Below are 20,453 nucleotides of genomic sequence, written 5' to 3'. Positions count from 1 at the left end.
CCTCATCTTCCACCTCCCATTCTCCTCCTCCTGTTTTCCTTCTCCTTCTGCCTCTTCGTCTCCCCATCCCCTTCCTCCTCCCCCACCCCGCCTTCTGCAATGTAGAAGATGGCCCTCACCAGAAACCACCCACACTGGCACCCTGATCTCTCTATTCCCAGCTTCCAGAACTATGAGAACTAAAAGTCTGTTGTTTAAGCTCTCCCAGTCTATGGTATTCTATCATAGCAGCCCGAATAGACAAGGGACAGTCCTCTGGATCAAGAGCAACATTTTGTATTGACAGATGGAATACTATAGTGCAGGCTTGAGGTTTTCCAGAAATAAGGAAAGAAAGAAAGAAAGGAAGGAAGGAAGGAAGGAAGGAAGGAAGGAAGGAAGGAAAAGGTGAAAAAGTGACTGAAGGAAGAAAAGAGAGGGAAGGAGTGGTGGTGGGGGGGGGGGGAGAAGAAGGCAAAGAGAGAACAGAAAAAGAAAGAAAAACAAAGAAACAGGCTCTCCAGCTTAACAACCAGGGACAGACAGTGCTTGGGCATAATAGCCTGCAAGAGTAATTTAAAAAGGAGTTTGGATGATTTTTAAAAACCCCAAAATAAACACTTTTTTTCCCCTTGTTACCATTTCTAGAGTACAGTGCCTAGATTCTATATATACATTGAATAAATTGTTGCATGCATGATGCCAAAATCTTGGCTCTCTGTGCACTGATGCCAAAAAGAAATAAGGAGACAGTTTTGGAGGAATGAGAAAAATGGCTTTAATCTTTGCCTGGCAAATGGGATAACACAGCAGGCTAGCGCCTCAAGAACTGTGCCCCCCTCCCTGGGGAATAGGGAAAGGTTATATAGCCTGGGCCTCATGGTCTGGGGTAGGGGATAAGGCTCAAAGTAATGAAGGTCTTGCATTCCTTTTCTTCTGCAAATTCATGGCCAAAGCTGGCATCAGGCGTCAGGCGTCAGGCAGCAACCGGGTCTGGTGTCCCTGAAGTTATTGGCCCGTGACCTTCTTTCTGAAATGAAGAGTGCTACAAGGGAGTGTAGGGGGAGAAGAAATGCCAGGTGCAAAGGGGAATTCTTATGGAGTCAGAGAGTAATCAGCTTTGTGAAGACAAGACTAGCTACAAGTGTTTTTTAGTAGTAACAGCTGAAGAATAACCAAGATTGCTTAACTCTTTCAGACCTGTGTATGTTCTTTCCCAGCCTGTTCATTGTTTCCTTATTTTCCTTGTTTATCAGAAAAGTCTCATTTCTATTTTTGCTGCAACAAATTCCCCACTGCTAGTTCATTCCCTCCATATTAATGGAGGAAGGGAAACGGGCTTCGTTCTTGTTTTGTCCATTTGACAAACACCAGCTCTTTGGCCCAGGGGCCCATCTGTTTCCTACTTCATGCATGAAATGAGCACGTTTTATCATCCTGGATTTTTGTGATGCACGAATGAAGCCATTCTTTTCTCCTAGGGGAATGTGCAGTAAGCTCCTCATTCAGGCAAGAAGTCAAATCACTTTAAAATTCTCACAAACAAGCATTTCATATAACTGAAACATTGCAATGGCAAACACATATATTTTCCCCCCCTCCCTCAATAGAATGCTGATTCTTTCCATATCGGAATTGTAACACTTGCTATATACAGAGCCTGCTGGGAGGGAGGGAGGAATCTGCCTGGAGACAGCACTCCGCAGGTACAGAAAAGACAACACGGAGGCTTATTGAAGAAGAGTTTTAATTCTTTAGGGTTGAGCGCTGCAGGAAAGTGAGTAGTTGAAATTACAGGGCGTGCCGTGGAGCTCTGCAGAGAAAAAGTAAACCTCACAGAATGCAAGATTGCGAAGAAGGAAAAGACGGTTTAGGCAGCCTTTGTCCTTCAGCACAGCTTCCAGCGGACACCCTGAGGACAAAAGCCATCCTCCTGCCACCACCGAGGGATGCCCCGCGTGGCAAAGGGCTGGGGATCCCAGTCTCCAATGCCTTGCCCTCCGATGCGCTGGCATCCAGGGCCCTTCCGGCCACGCGCGCGCGCGCGCGCGCAGGACGCAAGATAGGCAGATGCTGGCCCGCATCCTGCGCAAGATAACTGAGTGGTCTTTTCCAAACACCCGTGTTGGCCAAATGACTTCTTTGCCCATTTTATTTCAGCAAATTAGAAAAGAGTAGGGCTGCAATCTAATCCCAGAGCCAGGTGTGAATGAAGGACAGGCGACCACAACTGCAGAAGTGAGATAGGACCGCGAAACGAAACCTGAGAAGCAGCAATGGACGCACAGCTTGCGGACTATGTCATTTCCATCTCAGCGCCCACGCAGACACACAGACACACAGAGGCAGGGAACGCTCGCCCATCGGCTTCTGAGCTGCGACAGTCACACCCGGATAGACCGTGCGGACGCAGAAGGCGTCAGAGGCAAGGCTGGGGTCAGTGGGCACAGAAGGCACCCAAGCCCCCTCCCCACCGCCAGCTCGAAGCTGCACCGGTACATGGGCGGTTCTAATTGTTTGTTCTTCCAGGGGAATGTCACCCCTCCCCATGCATACACCGTGTTTTTCTCTTACTTCCTATTTAACTACATTAATTAAAAGATCTTAAGGGGTGTTGAAAGTGAATCTAGCAACTTCCAGCAGTATTGAGAAAATACAGAAAACACAGACGAGATTTTATGACAATAATTTTCTTTTTTTATTGATATATTTTATATTTTTGGTATTTTCAGGAGACCTAGTCGAAGGGAAGGTGACGGAAGGTGACTGGGGGATGGGTGGGCAGACGGCCTCACCCCTGACACACACAGGGAACATCCCAGGGCTGGTCTGGGTGGTTTTGTCCAGCCCCTCCCCCCCGACCCCTCCAGCCCCCGCCCAAAAGCAGCAGCATTTCTGTGTTACGAGCGTGTCAGGAAATCACGATAATATCCAAAGACAGGGGTGAAAACATTAAGGCACAAATGTGCAAAAAATACAAGAAATTCCAAACTCACACGCCAAATTGAAGGACGCCGCAGAGGTAGTGGAATAATAGAAAGCCTTGGAAAGCCCGAGGAGGCGCCTTAGCCAATAGGTTTGTCGTGAGGGGCGGGCAAGATTGAGTTTGAACCAATCCAGATGAGCCCTTTCAAATAAATACCGGAGGCCACCACTCTTTCCGATCCTGCGCGGGCAGTCCCCAGACTGTAGGCGGGAGCGGGTCTTCAGGGAAGGTTCCCCTCCACCTCCACAACCCTACCCCCCATCTGCGTCTTTGCACGGTGTGTGCCGCTTGCCATCCTTTTGCGTCCTGGCACTGCGGCACTCCTACGCCCGTGAGCTCCTCTATCTAGCACCCTTGAAATCCTGTGTCCGCGCGTCCCTGTATCCCGCACCCTTGCACTGCTGCAGCCCCTGAGCCCCAGCGCCCTCCCGCGCGCTACTCTTTCTGTGTCCGGGAAGCCGCGTCGCGCAGGATCCCAGCGCCGGGACGGCCTGGGTGGGTGGGGGCTCTGCGGTCACCCTCCTGTGCACCATCGCCGCCCGTCGCGTCCGGGTCATGCCCAAGGACCCTCATCGCGCGCGCCGCATCCGGGTCCTTGGGCGTGAAATGGAGCCGCTAGCAACGCGATTGGCTGTTCTGAGGCCGCCCGCGCGCGGTGTCAAGTGACTTGTGGGGGTTTTCCGAGTTCCCTTGGCTCTTCTTTCGTTGTCTTGGCGGGGAGGGGGGCGGTCCAGAATTTTGGGAGGGACGGAGCTTTTCCCACACTTTAGGAGGCGAAGAGCTGGGGGGTGGGGAGCGGAGCTGGGATGATGGCTTCGAGTTTGGAACTCTTCAATCGCAGGCCTGGATATGGTAATGAGCTCACCACCAGGTCTCCCTTAGAGAATCCTTCGAGTCAGGACCCGAGACCCCAGGCTCATCTTCCTTTGGTGTTGTCTGCAGCCTTAGATTCTGTGTACAGCATCCTTCCCAGAGTCCTATGCTGGAACACCAAATAAGTCCTCATACCTCAGCGCAAACTCTCTTTTCTAGAGAAGCAATAACCCCCTGTAATATTTTCCAATGTGGAATGGGCTCGAAAAATGATTTTCCAGGCAGGCTGGGAGTACAGTGTCCAGTGGCTGTGTTGGGTGGTGCCTTTGGTTGGCTATTTTAAACTCCTGTTCCAGGTACCCACACCTGCATGGGTTTATCAAAGGGCATATGCTACTACCTGCCTGTCCCCCTGCTTCTCATTCCACTTCCCTTCCCCATGTAGAGTAACAGCTTTCCATGAATTCTTCCTTATTATACAGGTATTGTTTTTGTGTAATTGTTTCACAATATGTGATTTTGATATGCATAGATTTACCTAGTCTTTCTTAAGGCCTCCCTTCAGATTTTCTGGGAAAGCTCTAAATCTTTTCCACGAGTGCATAACTCCTGGCTGGCCAGCATGCATTCTATTGAACTCAACCTTTCCCCTGTAGATTGATATTCACTTTATTTACGTGGTTTTGTTTCTCCACAACCAAGAATTGGTTTTGCCTTAGAAGTAAGCAGTTTTAATGCTTTTTGCAACTCCCTCAGATTCTAGAAAGGGGCTGGGTGCTGCTACTCCTGGAAAAACGGCAGATAAACTTACTCTTAGCCTCCCTTACAAGCCGGCATCTGAGCATTGGGATATTACGGAACCTGGTCACATCCCCCTTCTGTGTAAGCCCTGGCTCTGCACACAGCCGCTGATGTCCACCCATAATTAGGAACTTGTCTCCCAGCCATACCCACTGCTACCTCTCGCTCTTGGCTTTGTCTCACTTTTAAAATACAGCCAATTTAAAAAATTATTGCTGTTGTTATTCAGGTATGGTGAGGCCAACAGATCAAGACATGACTGCCATTGAAAAGATAGCTGTTATACTCACAGTTCCCAAGAGGAGGGGCACAACACACCTCACAGGGCCACACTGAGAAACACCAGGGTCTGCTAGGAAGCCGGGGGAGCGAGGGGAAAACTTGAGCAAGACCCTTGGTTTTTCTACAGGAAAGACAAGATAAGGTAGGGCAAGCAGACTCAGGATTGCCTGGTTTGAGTAGTTTCAGCTGGCTCTGGGGCATAGGGCCTGTCCCTAGTTGTGTGGTACCTGCCCTGGGGTGATGAGGGCAGGTGGACAGTGGCCTGCCCATGAATGTGAGAGGAGATGCTTAGAGTGTGGGCTCTGGATTGGTGAGCTCACATATGAAAGGCGTGGTGCTCCTTGGTGAATTGTTTCTGATCTCTAGGAAACATTCCCTTCAGTGCCCTATCATTCTTCCCTTCAGAGCCCTGGGAAAGAAACTCCTATTTGCTTGGGTTGGGATGATGGAATAACTTTATATGAGTTGTACATAGTGACTCAAGCCCCTAGAAATATTCTTAATATTGCTTTAAGCTTAGAAATACCATTGGGATATTTGGATTTTTTAGGATATTGAATTATTTAAAAGTTTTGACTAAAATATCTTAAAAAGTTAGCACTATATTTGCAATTAAAACATTAAATTGAGTCATTAGTTTTGACATGATTTTTGAGTTGAAAAAGTTAAAACATTGTCCAAAGTTTGTTTTTAATACTGGAGCATTAAAAGAAACTTAACATTTTCTATCTGTAAGTTTAATCATTAATTTTACAAAAGTTATTCCCTTCTCCTGGAGGGTGGAGGTTGCAGCGAGCACGTTCTCCAGGAGCATCCTGGCAGTGATATGGGCTCTGGCCATGGCTCCTGGGTATGGATAGTGGTCTCTCCTCACCTGGGTTATCTCCTGGAGTTGTGAGGTCATCTCCAAGCCCGTCAACTCCCCAGCCTAGCAGGTGACTTCGTAGGCCTTCCACTGTTCTCTTACTCATCTCCTCTCTTTCTTCCCTTGGCCTCCTGGCTAATATGTGGCTCCATGTGGTCAGGGCTTGCCCAGAATTTACTGCCTTTCTCTGGCTGGTGCTGGTCCCAGCTCCCTGGAACCAGTCATTCTGGGTGTTTTGGAGCTTCCATTACATAGGCATAATTGATTAAATTATTGGACATTGGCAGCTGATTCAATCTCCAGCCCCTCTTCACTCCCTGGAGGTCAGGGGGTGGTACTGAAAGTTCCAACCCCCTGATTACATGATTGGTTCCCCTGGCAACCAGCTCCCATCCTTAGGGCCTTTCCAAAAGTCACCTCATTAACAGAACAAATGACACCTTTATTGCTTTTATTATAGGAAATTCCAGTGGTTTCATGAGCTCTGTACCAGGAGAAGGAGGAAGACCAAATATATATTTCTTATTATAGATCACAATAGCACAGTTTGCTAGGCTCAGATTGCTTTTAGTAGAAGCTGAAGGCTGCCAATAGGAGACACCTGCCTGGGGACTCCACCAGAAGGAAGAGCTTGGAGAGAAGGCATGGCATATATCCTGAAGACATTCGGCCATTAGAGCTCTGCTGGACAAGAGCTGGATGGCACAACACCCTTTCAGGAGTGCTGTGGTGTGAATAGCACTCCCCGCCAAAATTCATGTTGAAATCCCAGGGTGATAGTGTTAGGAGGTGGGGCCTTTGGGAGGTAATTAGGTCGTGAGGGTGGTGCCCTCAGGAATGGGATTAGTGCCCTTATAAAAGAGCGCTCCCTTGCCCCTTCTGTCATCTGAGGACACAGTGGGAAGTCATCCATCAATGAATCAGGAAGTGGGCTCTCTCCAGAGCCCAAATTTGCCAGCACCTTGACACTGAACTCCCAGCCTCCAGAATTATGAGAAATAAGTGTCTGTTGCTTTTAATCCACCCAGTCTATAGTATGATAGCAACCCGAGTGGACCGAGATGAGGAGCCAAGGAATGTACCTCCTCCATTTTCAGTTCTATGGTTCAAATTAGTTTCTGTCACTTTTGGTCCTGATACATCAAGATGAAATGGATTTCACTTCCTAGAAAATTTACTTGTGCCATTTTATTAAAGTATTACACTGGTATTTACTTGAGCTGATGCAAACTGGCCCATTTTTTTCATCCTAGATTTGAGAACCCCATGAGATAAGGCAGCAGTCATTCATTTGACTTATTTTAGTTAAGCAAGAACAGACTTGAACAATGCAATTGAGGTTTTAAAAAATCCAGGAAGAAATTTCAAATTTTATTTATTTATTTTATTTTGGTAAAAAACACATGAAATTACTGTCTCAAAAGATTTTAAGTGTATAGTACAATATTCAATTATTATTTATATTTTGCTATTTGTTCAATGATTGAGTTACTAATCATACTTCACAGCTCAAGGCTCATTACCATCATTGGTCTGTGTAACGATCATCTTGTTTATTTATGTATATTCCCAAATATCTTCCCTGTTATGCCCATTTTCCTTGCTTGCCTGCTTTCCAGTGCACTTTTTACAAAAGTCTAATGAAGTACTGGAAATATTTTGAAGGTGTGGTATTGTGATGTATAATAAGAAATATATATTTGGTCTTTCTCCCTATTCGTAGCACAGAGCTCCTAAAACCCCTGGAACTTCCTAAGTGATGAGAATCATAAAGGTATCTTGATATTCAAAATGAACCTCTGTCGATGACACCAGGCTTTGTGTTAATGAGGTGACTTTTGGAAAGTCCTTGAGGATGGGGCAGGTTGCCAGGGGAGCCAACCTAGTGAGATGGGGTTGGAAGTTTCAGTCCCACCCTGACCTCCCAGGAGGGGAGAGGGGCTAGAGGTTGAATCCATTATCAATGGCCAATGATTTAATCAATCATGACTATGTAATGAAGCCTCCATAAAAACACAAAAGGATGGGGTTTGGAGAGCTTCCAGGTCAGTGAACACCTGGAGATTTGGAGAGAGTGGTGTGCCCAGAGAGGGCATGAAAGCTCTGCACCCTTTCCCCATATCTTGCCCTATTCATCTCTTCCACCTGGCTGTTCCCAAGTTATATGCTTTTATGATAAACCAGTAATGTAGTAGGTAAAATGTTTCTCTGTATTCTGTGAGCCACTCTAGCAAATTAATGGAACCCAAGGAGGAGGGTATGGAAACCTCTGATCTATAGTCGGTGGCTCGGAAGCATAGGTGACAACCTGGACTTGGGGAGGAACTAAAGGTTCTTGACTTTGTTTTATGGCTAAACTATTATTTTGTCTTGCTTAACTGTTTTCCTTTGTTTCTGCATTTTCTCATTTCTCTGATTAAATTTGTTCTTTGAAACTCGGGGGAGGCCTAGGAGGCTAAAGCTTTTTTACAAACAAGAGGCAGGGGACACAGGGGTCAGCTGGTGTCTCTCTCTGGGAAGGCCCCGCAGAGTCCTGCTGGGTTTCCTAAATAGAGTTTGGAGACCAGAAGAGGGAGCTCTCATGTGCTGCAATGACAGCAGAGCCCAACAGGAAGAAGAAAGAATGCTCCTCTTTTCTGGCAAGGACTCAGCCAATGAAGACAAGGACTCTTTGTTTACTGTGGCCCTCCCAACTTTCTTTTCCTCTCTATAAAAGTGTTCTCCTTCCCTTGCCATGTGGGGATTTGCATGAGGCTCACCATGGTTGCAGACCCCAAGTTGCAATTCTCTGCTGATCCCGAATAAACTCATCTTTGCTGGAGAAACACTAACAGTCTATTTGTTTCAGGTTAACAGACTTCAACACTTCTTTTCATATTTTTGCTGGACTCAATTCAATTCATAACAAATGGTTAGTTCCTCTCCCCAGCCTCCATCCCCATAAATGAGTTTAAAGAAACATTTCCTTTAAGTATGGCTTATTTGGGTCCCACGCATTTCAATGTAGTAATTTCAATATAAATGATTTCTAGGTATTTCTGATATTTCTCATTTTCTATCATGTTTATATCTTAGGATCTAAAAAAAGTATAATTTGAGGTAAAAATGATCATAAATGACAAAGATGGACATTACATTCTGATACAGTGAACACTAGATCAAGTCAACGTAATCATCTTAAGCATAAATGCACTTCATATCACTTCAAAATACCAGCTAATTGCAATCCTTGTGGAAATGGGTAAATCACCATTGTCACAGATTTTTAACACCTATCACACACAGACACTGAGAAATCAAATACAAACTAAGCAGTGATATATTTTTTAAAATTAATTAATTAATTTATTTTTTGGCTGTGTTGGGTATTCGTTGCTGCATGCGGGCTTTCTCTAGTTGCGGCAGGCGGGGGCGGATCTTCGTTGCGATGCGTGGGCTTCTCATTGCGGTGGCTTCTCTTGTTGCAGAGCATGGGCTCTAGGCACGCGGGCTCAGTAGTTGTGGCTCACAGGCTCTAGAGCGCCGGCTCAGTAGTTGTGGCGTATGGGTCTAGTTGCTCTGCAGTATGTGGGATCTTCCTGGACCAGGGCTCGAACCCGTGTCCCCTGCATTGGCAGGTGGATTTTTAACCACTGCACCATCAGGGAAGCCCACTGAGCAGTGATATTGAAGAGCTCAATAATACAATTAATAACGTCAAGATTTTGGAACTATAACCAGCAAGCAGAGCACTTTCCTTTTGAGCACACCGGCACCATTTGCAAAAATAACCCATCCATTCAGTCATAAGAGGAGAGCTCATTAAATTCCAAACTGTCGTGTTCTACATCTGTAGTGTAGTAAAGTATAAATTATTAACCAAATTGTAGTTACAAATTCTGTATATTTGGAAACTAAATAATGTATAGCTAGATAATATTTGGGTTAAAAAAGAGATCATATGGGGAATTAAAAATATTTAGATCCAAAGAAATACCACCTAAAAGAATATATGTGATAGAGCTTAGCTGTACTTAAGAGTGGATACAGCTTTAAATGTATCAGGAATAAATACAGGTTTAGAAACAAGTTTTCAAGCATATTATTATGAAAACCTAGAAAAGTCTGGAAAATTATTCTCACAGATAATACCATAATTGCAACTTATATTTGCCACTCACCTTTTTTCTTTCAATACGTATAATTTGTTGGAAACCAACAAATACCCCACCCTGATTTTTTTCCCTCTTCAGTTCTAAAATGAGACAATAATTTTCTTTGAAGCAGAAAAATACAAATGAAAATATGAAAGAGTCCTTATTTAAGGCAGTCTGGTAGTTTTGTGGAGGTACCAACCTGACGTGTGTGGCTTTCAGCCTCTTTATGTCAGACATGGGATGGACTGAACCATCCTGAACACCAATCTCAGCTTTAACACTCCGTGATTCTTTTTTTTTTTTTTTTTTTCATTAGAACATGGAAAATTTGGAGGAATATCATTCCAAATCTGACACCAATTCTGATGTTTGTGTTTTTCTCACAGGCAGTTAACTCAATTCTGTCACTACCTAACTGGAGATAGCATCAAGTCTCACAGGTTAAGGGTTCAGTTCTACAAGCCTGTCCCCAATTCAGACTCCAATAGAAAGTTCAGGTTGTCACCTGTGCTTCTGACTGACCCCACTATAGATCAGAGGTTTCCTTGACTTCCTCCTTGGGTTTGATTACTTTGCTAGAGCAGTTCACAGAACTCTGAGAAACATGTTACTTACAAATCACCAGTTTATCATAAAAGGATATAACTTGGGAACAGCCAGGTAGAAGAGATGCACAGGGTAAGGTATGGGGAAAGGGCACAGAGCTTCCATGCCCTCTCTGGGCATGCCACTCTCTCCAAATCTCCAGGTGTTCATCGACCTGGAAGCTCTCCAAACCCCATCCTTCTGGGTTTTTATGGAAGGTGGGACTAAAACTTCCAACCCTCTCTTACTAGATTTGTTCCCCTGGCAACCTGCTCCCATCCTCAAGAACTTTCCAAACGTTACCTCATTAACACAAACCCTGATGTCACTGACAGAGGTTCGTTTAGAAAATCAAGACAACTTTATGATTCTCATCACTTAGGAAATTCCCAGGGTTTTAGGAGCTCTGTGCTAGGAATAGGGAGGAAGGCCAAATATATATTTCTTATTATACATCACAATATCATAACCATAACGACTTCAAATTTGCCTCCTAGTAAGTTGTATTTCTTAGTCCTATTTCTGTCTTTTCTGAGAAATAAGAATTGTTTTCTATTCGTTTTCCACATGCCGGACATGAAATTTCCACAGAGTTCTATCTTCTTAATCTCAACACCCTCAGCTCTTCAATCATTTCTCCTACACACGTAGTTGAAGATCTCTTTACCATCCCCTTTTGTTTGGTTTGTGAAAACAGAACTTAAAATAGGGCAACTCGAAATGCAATAAAACACACATCAAATCATTAGGTTGATGTGCGATTACGACTTCCTGTAATGAAAACTTAAGAGAAAAACTTTTCTCTCTTCTCATCTTAGTTTCATTGGCTGAGGCCCCATAAATTAGACTGACAAAAAAAAAAAAAACTCATCAGATCAACAAGAGAAAAATAGTTTATTAATGCATGTGGTGCACGTCACACGGGAGAAATCTCAGTGATGAGTAACTCAAAGGGATGGTTAGAACTTGGGCTTATATAACATCTTAACAAATAAATCTGTAGAGAAGTGACAAGAGAAAGGAAAAGTGTTTTAGGCTTCCAGGGGTGTCAAGCTATGGGAAGGTAAATATTTGGGGGGAAACCAATGGAAGACAAGTGTCATTAGTGCAGGTCCATCTTGGCCCTGACTTTCCATCATCTTCACAGCCAGAAGACTTCCCCAGAGAGGGCATTTATGGCAGTTTTCATTTTTCAGAAGTTTCTGCTTTTAGTCAGTTAAGGAAACTCCGGGAAGGCATCTTTCTGCAACTGTTGATCCTCATTTGCCTCCAGCTCAAAATAATCTTTATGCCAAAGTGACACATTTTGGGGTGGTATATTCTGCTACCCTTAGAATCCTTTAATTCTCTTCTAGTGGTCTATTTTTTTGTTACCTTAAAAAAAAAAAAACTACTTTGTCACACTTGTAGAAAATATTCAGATTTTTTCATTGTTACTAATTTAATCTCAAAACTTTATACTAATCTATTTAAAATACAATATTGAGAAATATGGAATATGGTTCAGAATCAGCAAAACTGGGAATTCTGCCCTTTCATGGTGAGGCATTCTCTTATTTAGTTTTGTTTTTGTTTTTTCTTAAATAAAGCTTTGGGTTTTTTTGTATTTTTAATTAATTAATTTATTTATTAATTTATTTATTTATTTTTATTATTTATTTAATTAATTAATTTATTTATTTATTGCATTGGGTCTTCGTCGCTGCACGCAGGCTTTCTCTAGTTGCAGCAAGCGGGGGCTACTCTTCATTGCAGAGCATGGGCTCTAGGCACGTGGGCTTCAGTAGTTGTGGCACAGGGGCTTGGTAGGGGCTCGTGGGCTCTAGTGCACAGGCCCAGTAGTTGTGGTGCACAGCCTTAGTTGCTCCGTGACATGTGGGATCTTCCCGGACCAGGGATTAAACCCATGTCCGCTGCATTGGCAGGTGGATTCTTAACCACTTCGCCACCAGGGAAGTCCCTTATTTAGTTTTTTGATGTCTTTGATGTCAGCATCAAGATGCTCAGAGCCTGCCAAGTGTCCTACTGTATCAGTGGTATTTATGAAATGTTATTCTGAGCAATAATTCAGACCATCACCCACTCTTATTCTGCCTCCGACCTGAAAGTGGGAGTCTTCAGTTCTCTGGATGGTTCAAGAAGCAGACGAGGGAGAGAATGTACATCTCTTCTTTGCCCGCTCTTCTCCCATTCCTTGTCTCTCATCTGTAGGGTACAAAGGAAGCTGGAGGGAAAATGCCAGTTTGAGTCTGTCTTGGAGAATGGGAATTCTGCACAACACAATTTTGATTCTGCTGGTCTTAATGAAGGATAGTGTGATACCGTGATGAGACCCTCTGGTCTATAGACATTTGTGATACTATAGTATCACAGGTGATGCTTGGATTTGTGATTGGCAACTGAAGTTGCAGGGGGGCAGTCTTGTAGCACTGAGCCCTTAACCTGTGGGGTTTGATGCTATCTCCAGAAGTGTCAAAATTAAGTTAAATTGTAAACACAGAGAATTGCCTGGTGTGGGGGAAAATCCACACATTGGAGTTGGGAGCAGTTCATGGATGGGTTCTAACAATATTTGCCGTTCCTCATTTCCAAAAATCTTTCATGCACACATCTTCAAATTGATGGCTACTATAATTTGCTGAGTCATTCCCCTATTATTGGACTTTAAGCTTCCCCCCCTCCCAAATAGTGATATGACAAACATTTCTCCAAACCAAACCAAATGATGATTTATTTCCACTTTGGGTTATTTTTATAGAACATATTTTGAGAAAAAGAATTCCAAAGGTTATGAAAAATCTGAAGATCCTTAACACATACTGCTACATTGTCTCCCAGAAGCAATATCTGCAAAATCAGGGTTTTTTTTGGTTGAAACCCAGCAGGAGGGACCTCCCAGGTACAAAAGCCCCTCCATATCCCCCATTTCTTGTTTGTAGAAAAAGGCATTAGTGTCCCAGGCCTTCCCTGAGTTTGGAGGAGCAGACTCAGGCTCTAATTAGGGAAGTGATGGAATGCAGAAACAAAGGAAAAGCATTAAGCAAGAGAGCCTGAAAAATAGTTCAGCAATAAAACAGAGTCCTATTTCCTCCTCAAGGGACATAATAATAATCTGATGCAAATCCTTGAGTTGTTCTGCAGAAACTAAGACCCCCACTCAGGTGGAGGATGGTGACTACATGCTGACAAGCAGGTAGACCCAAGACTGGTTGGAACCAGTGTTGGAACCAGATGTTTAGGATTCCTGAAACATCACCTTGTTACCTCATCACCAGCCAGCCAGAAGAAAGTCCACCAGCTGCTTACCCCAAATGCTGCCTTTAAAAACCTTTCCCTAAAATCCATTGGGGAGTTTGGGCTTTTTGAGCATGAGCTGCCCATTCTCCTTGCTTGGCACCCTGCATACTTTCCTTCACCACAACTCAGTGTCAGTAGACTGACTGGCTTTGCTGCGACATGGATGAGTGGACCCAAGTTTGGTTTAGTAACAGGGTCTGCCAACTTAATAGTGAAAAAAAAAAGTCTCACTTTATGTTTCTATTTCTTGGTAACTGGTTAGATTGTATATTTTTTCTCATGTCTATTCAGCATTTTCGTTTTCTCTGTGCGCTGACAAATTCCATGGGGGCAGGGGGTATTTTTCCGTTGTACTTTTCTGTTCCAAATTTTATGAATTCTTTGTATATTTGTGGCTGACATTTTCCTAGTTTGGTTATTTGCCTTTAATGGTTGTGCCTGCTTATTTTTCACTCACTGGATTATCATGGCCTTTGCTCATTGATTTTTTTTTTTTTCCCCCACTTTTCTCTCCACTGTGTTCCTAGTCTACCCAACAAATCAGCTAGGCTCGGCCTGAAGTGCTTTTCTCCTTCTAACCATTGCTCCGCAGAACTAACCTCAGTTTGCCAGTCACACTTCCGACTGCCCATTTAGTGCATTTTCAAGTCTATGCCAATGTAAACAAAGAGAATAAAGAGTGTCACTCATCACCCTGTTATAGAAAGAGGTAAGTTGCAACCCACTACAGTTGCCCACTGACAGTGTGCCCTGAGGGGAATTCAAGATGGGGGAAAAAATGATGAAACATTCTGCACTTTGGATTTACCAGGCCCCCAGACAGTTAAAATGCATATCTAAGGAATAATTTCAATGACCCCATATTCTTGCATCTTCCCATAGATAGCAAAACACTAAAATCAGTAACTTGAGATATCTGTTCTTTGTGATTAGCAGTAATCTTTTATCAAGATGTATGCTTGACTACAAGTATTTCCCAGCCAAAACAATTCTTATACATACTGGCTCCTCCACTACCTCTTTGGACCAGTCCCTTCAGAGGTAAGGAGAGGCTGTGTGGATAAAGACAACCAGCTTGCCTTATCAGTAAACAAAGGATGTTGTGGCACGGCAGCCACCCCAACTGTGCACCCTGAGGGGATTCAGAAAGGAGAAAAACAGGGTACTGGCCCTAGATAGTTAAGGTCCCTATCAAAGGAATGATTCCAATAAGCCCAGATTATTGCATCTTCCCATACATTAAAAAAAGCACTAAAGGGGCTTCCCTGGTGGCGCAGTGGTTGAGAGTCTGCCTGCCAATGCAGGGGACACGGGTTCGAGCCCTGGTCTGGGAAGATCCCACATGCCACGGAGCAACTAGGCCCGTGAGCCACAACTACTGAGCCTGCGCGACTGGAGCCTGTGCTCCACAACAAGAGAGGCCGCGATGGTGAGAGGCCCGCGCACCACGATGAAGAGTGGCCCCCGCTCGCCGCAACTAGAAAAAGCCCTCGCACAGAAACGAAGACCCAACACAGCCAAAAATAAATAAATAAATAAATAAATAAATAAAAAAACCAAAAAACACTAAATTCATTAAGATGTCTGGTTTTCTTTAACAGTAATCTTCTGTTGTTCCAAACCCGGTTTTTGTTGCCAAAACTCCTATATACCTGGCTCCTGAGAGGCTCTCTTCCTGGTTTAGGTCCTTAGCAAGTCTGCCAAATAAAATGTAACACTCAACGTTTAGGTTGTGCATTTTCTTCAGTCAACAGCTATTTCCTGGCTACAGGCCTCAGTAAGGTCCCTGAATAAAACTTAACTTTTACGTGTTTTTTGTTAAGTCAACATCAGATTTAAAAAAAAACAACCCCCCCCCCCCCCCACAAAACCAAAGAGCAATACCTAGGAAGATTTTGCACTTATGCGGAATAACAGATTCACTTTTAAAAAATTAAAAATTGCATTTTTTTTTAAACCACGTGCTTGGTTGTTTAAAACAACAAAAACAAAAACAAACCACCAGACCGCTCCTTCCCTAAACCTTTTTTGTTTGTCTTTTCTAAAGAAATGCTAACGAATTTCCTGGTATGGGCCTGGTGACTGGTAGCCCTGGGTCTTATCACAAGTCTTCACTCTAAATCAATGAGTTTCCTCGCCGCTGGATTCCCCGTGCCTGAGGCTCAGGGGCGAACTGGAGACCTAAAGCCTGGGCTCCAGGTCGGACGTTGGCCACCCACGTGGGGTGGCCCTCACAGGACGTGTTCCTCTGAGAGTCCACGCCGGACCTACGCACGCGGGGAAGGCCCACGCGGTTCGGTGCATGCAGAACGATTTCACGTGGGATGGTGCGCACGAGGGGTCCCACGCAGGCCGTATTCCAGCCCAGTCCCCACCCCGCGTGGGCGTTGCGCCCCGGAGGAGGTGCTTGCAGCTCAGGTCCTAGCAGCTTACAAAAAAGATGTTTAAAATGGACTTTTCAAATAAAACTGTTTCCCTTTCTCACACGAGTCATTAATGGAGAAGTGACAATCCCTGTAAGATTTCAGCGTGCAAGGACGTGGGTCGGTCCGCGGGTGGGAGACTGAAGCGCGCCACTGTTAGCTGGGAGGGAGTGGAGTGTACACCGCTGCCAGGACCCAGGCGGAGTGTAGCGGCCTGTCAGGACCCGGGAGGCTGGAGTAGACCGCTGCCAGGACCTTGCGTGGAGCACACCGCTGCCAGGACCCTGCGTGGTGGAGCACACCCCTGCCAGGACCCTGCGCCGGGCGCCCAGCCATTCCAGTCGCCATTCTTGTCCTTCGTCCCTGCTCTCCATCCTTGTCCGCGCATCCCCGTCCTCGGCTCTCCGGTCGCGCTTTTCCTGCGTCCCGGTCCCCGGCATTCCCCCGTGTCTCCGGCCTCGCCAGCCCAGCCACCTGTGCTCCCCGGTCCGCGTCCCTGTCTGCGCCCTCCTCGAGGGCCCCGCCGCCGCCGCCCTGGCGCTTCCCGCGGGCCCAGCCGAGGCCGCCTGCGCCCTGTGCCAGCGCGCGCCCCGCGAGCCGGTGCGCGCCGACTGCGGCCATCGCTTCTGCCGGGCGTGCGTGGTGCGATTCTGGGCGGAGGAGGACGGGCCCTTCCCGTGTCCCGAGTGCGCCGACGACTGCTGGCAGCGCGCTGTGGAGCCCGGCCGCCCGCCGCTCAGCCGCCGCCTGCTGGCGCTCGAGGAGGCTGCCGCGGCGCCCGCGCGCGACGGCCCGGCCTCTGAGGCGGCGCTGCAGCTGCTGTGCCGAGCCGACGGGGGCCCGCTGTGCGCCGCTTGCCGCATGGCCGCGGGGCCCGAGCCGCCCGAGTGGGAGCCCCGCTGGAGGAAGGCGCTGCGCGGCAAGGTGCGCGCGGGCGGCGTCCCATGCGCTGCCTTTCCCCGGAGGGTGCCCTGACCCCCTTCCCATCCCCAGACTGCGCCCTGTTCCCCCTCCGTATTATCCGGTTGGCGCCCTGGTCCCCAATCTCCATCTTTTGGACGGTGCTCTGACCGCCGCCCCCACCCCCCACCATACCCCAGTTGTTGCCCTGTCCCTTTTGCTTTCTCTGTACGGTGTCCAGTACCCTTTCTCCCATCCCTGGACGGTGCCTTGTTCCCCCATTCCCTATCCCCAGAGGTTGCTCCCTCTCCACTCCCCTACCTTCGGAAGGTATCCAGTCCCCCTTTCCCCATCCCTGGACAATGCCCTTTCTCCCCATCGTGCCCCTGCCGCCTTCTCAGTGTTGTACTGCCCTGCCCCACCCCCCATGGGCAGACAGTCCTGCTGTGGGCCCCGCCCCCATGCCTTGCCCCTTTTGTGTTACTGCCCTGCCCCTGGCATGACGTCACGCTATGGTAGCCCTGCCCCAACGAGCAAAGTCCCCTCATAGGGGTCGGGACCTGAGGCTATCGGCCCCTCTGGGGTCCTGTGCACCCCGCTCCCATTCCGTCTTCTCCCGAGTCCCTTAACCTACTTTGTTCTGGAACCTTTTCCACTGTGCTTTCAGCCGTTACATGTGGCACTTGATTCTGGGTCGGAACCCGCCATCGGAGAGTCTGGTCACAGCTGGTGTCTCGGGATGTGTGTGTGGGGCTCAATTTTATTTCTTAGAGAATAAAGACAGCCAGGCCCCGGGAGTGGAAACAGTGTGGTCCCTGCCCACCAGAGGGGAGAGAGTAGCACGTTTGAGGGTACATGTGTCAGGGGTTGGGTCCTGGGGTCTCCTGGGTAAACAGTGGAGTGTAGCATCCAGGGGCTTGCTTGGGGCTAGAGTATGTGGCCAGGGGACTGGAGTTGGTCTCTCCTGGTGAAGGACCCCACCTATCCAGTCAGTGCATGGAGCTGGGCAGGCCCTGGGTGTGGCCATCCTCACCCCAAAGAGACCACCCTCCATCCCTGCGCTGGGGAGAGTAACACTAAGGACCCCAATGGATGGTCTTGTGTACAGTTACCCTGTTGGATTCTTAGCACAAATATTTCTCTCAGACTGGAGAGAGCATAGTGGGTCACTAAGACCCCCCTCTCTGGCGCCTGCAGGGTTTTGAGGTGTCTGGTGGGCCAAGACCATGAACTGAGGCCTCTGGACCGTCGGACAGGGGATTCTGGTGGTGCAATGTCCCTCTGGACTGGGCTTAGGTGGGCCCCAGACCTTCAGAAGTGGCCACACACCCCATAACGAGCATCTCTTTCCAGGAGAACAAGGGATCTGTGGAGATCATGAGGAAAGATCTGAACGATGCTCGGGACCTGCATGGCCAGGCTGAGTCCGCCGCTGCTGTGTGGAAGGCAAGTGGGGTGGGGTTGGAGTCCATGTGAACAAGGAAACGTGGCTGTGTACCCTGACCCTGTTTGGCAGGGCCTTGGACCACAGCTGAGCACTGTACAGTCAGACGGTCAGGGGACTCTCCTCCCCTGAGGTGGTCGGTGGTGGGGCGGGGGGTCTCGGGGTAGCCCGAGGACACAGATATCCCTCCCTGCCACCCACCCATCCTGTAGGGACATGTGATGGACCGGAGGAAGAAGGCCCTGACGGACTACAAGAAGCTTCGGGCCTTCTTTGCCGACGAGGAGGGGCGCTTCCTGCAGGAAGCAGAGAAAGAGGAAGGGTCCCTGGACGACGAGGATGAGGACCCAGCGGAGAGGTTCAGGTCCCTGCTGCAGGCTGTGTCGGAGCTGGAGAGGAGGCACCGCAACCTGGGCCTCAGTATGCTGCTCCAGGTGGGCACCCTGTCCTGGTGGCCAGGGGAGTGCAGAGGGGGCACAGATTCAAGAATTAGCAAGGTGGTAGCTTATCAAGAGAGAAGCCTTAAGACCGCTGCCTGGCTTCTATCTGGGGCTGAATTTCAGGAATGAGTAATCCAGGAGACTCTCCACCTTCCATGTGGGAAGGAGCATATGCAGAGAGGGAGGACTTGCATCCCAATATTGAAGCACTGGGCCCCTGCCCTGTCCTGGGGCTCTACAGGTAGGAGCTGGCTGTGAGGTCAGGAGAGGCAGGGATCCTGGCGAGGATGGTGGTTGCCATGCCCTCATCCTGAACGTCCTCCTTTACACTGTGCCCTTAGGCTTTGCCTAAACCTGGAGATTCTGGGCTCTTTGCAACCCTGAGTCTGAGCCAGGAGCCAGGAGCCAGCAGCCTCTGTCTTCCCTCTGAGCTGAGAGGTGTCATTTCACTTCTGGCAATACTGGTTAATCAGCTCCAAATGGGTGGTGATTGTGGGTGAGGAGACGTGTGGGTCTGGTGGGGCTGGGTTCTCCAGTCACCTGGCTTCCAGGATAGAAGCTCCCTCACTCCTTCCCTCTCTTCCCATGCAGTGATGTGCTGCTTGCCCAGGCACCGGGCAGAGGAAGCTCGTTCCATCCCTGGCCTGAAGCAGCTCCTCCATCCACCTCCTTCTGGACCCCCCTGTCATCCTTCAAGACACCCCAACCCTGAGTGTCTTCTCCTAGGTGTAGATGTGGGCTGCGAACTCTAAGTACCCACCTTGAGTTGCTGAAGACAGTGCTCCTCAGAAGAGTGTTTGTGTTCCCTTTTCCTCTAGGTGTTCATGTTTCTAGGCTATAAACATTTCACTGTAGAGATCTGTATTGGGGGTAAGTTAACCTAAGTGTATCCCAACTCCATAAAGTTCTTTGCGCTGCCCCAAGTCTCGTCAGATTTGCCGGGGTCTCCATGAGCTGTGGTCGTCATCTCCAGGAGGCCTGGGCTGTCCAGACCTGACACATGCCCCATTTAAATGCAGCCTGTAACGGGGCTGCTCCACCGGACATGCACACCCAGGCCCACAGACCCCCACCCATGCATTGGGCATAGCAGTTAAGGTTGAATTTGGGGTGAGTGTCAAGGGAAAGGAATGTTCAGGGTGCCTGGGTGAGGAGGGTGGGCAGATCAGACCTGTCACCTCTGCTTGCGGTCTTCCAACAGCGTATGTTGCACAAACCTACACCTACAGCTTGAGGTCTATCCACAGAAACATGAGAACCTTGAGGTCCTCATGGAGTCTGTGTGTCAGGGGCAGTGCAGACTTGCTGGCCATATCCTCCAGGCTCTGTCCCTGCTCTGCCTCCGAGGGTGTCTACTCAGCCGGCTCTCATTTCTCTTCTCCATCTTCCATCCCTTGGATGCCAGTGGTTTCCCAGGAACCTGCCTTAGCATCACCCTCTATCTGCCCTGTCCGCCTGCCTGTCCCTCACTGACCCAGGAGTTTTTCCTGGGGCGGGAGGAG

General features: G+C 47.7%; 1 protein-coding gene across 1 annotated transcript; it reads left to right on the top strand.

The window, feature by feature from the left end:
• The first annotated feature begins 16,046 nt into the window (after nt 1–16,046).
• RNF187 (ring finger protein 187) lies at nt 16,047–19,874 on the top strand. Its single transcript, XM_059919141.1, has 5 exons — nt 16,047–16,147; nt 16,389–17,091; nt 18,421–18,513; nt 18,724–18,945; nt 19,543–19,874. Exons 1-5 carry the CDS (start codon nt 16,047–16,049, stop codon nt 19,543–19,545), a joined length of 1,122 nt encoding a protein of 373 aa, XP_059775124.1. The 3' UTR covers nt 19,546–19,874.
• The last annotated feature ends 579 nt before the right edge of the window (nt 19,875–20,453 follow it).

The sequence above is a fragment of the Balaenoptera ricei genome, chromosome 3 (genome assembly GCF_028023285.1).
Source record: "Balaenoptera ricei isolate mBalRic1 chromosome 3, mBalRic1.hap2, whole genome shotgun sequence".
NCBI classification, from domain to species: domain Eukaryota; kingdom Metazoa; phylum Chordata; class Mammalia; order Artiodactyla; family Balaenopteridae; genus Balaenoptera; species Balaenoptera ricei.
This window is presented reverse-complemented; position numbering and strand designations above follow the sequence as displayed.

Excerpts from the sequence above, each read along its gene's own strand:
- RNF187 (XM_059919141.1), top strand. The coding sequence starts at position 16,047 with ATGCAGAACGATTTCACGTGGGATGGTGCGCACGAGGGGTCCCACGCA. Across the intron at positions 16,148-16,388 it reads GGCGTTGCGCCCCGGAGGAG|GACCCGGGAGGCTGGAGTAG; the intron begins GTGCTTGCAGCT and ends GCGGCCTGTCAG. Across the intron at positions 18,514-18,723 it reads CCGCCGCTGCTGTGTGGAAG|GGACATGTGATGGACCGGAG; the intron begins GCAAGTGGGGTG and ends CCCATCCTGTAG.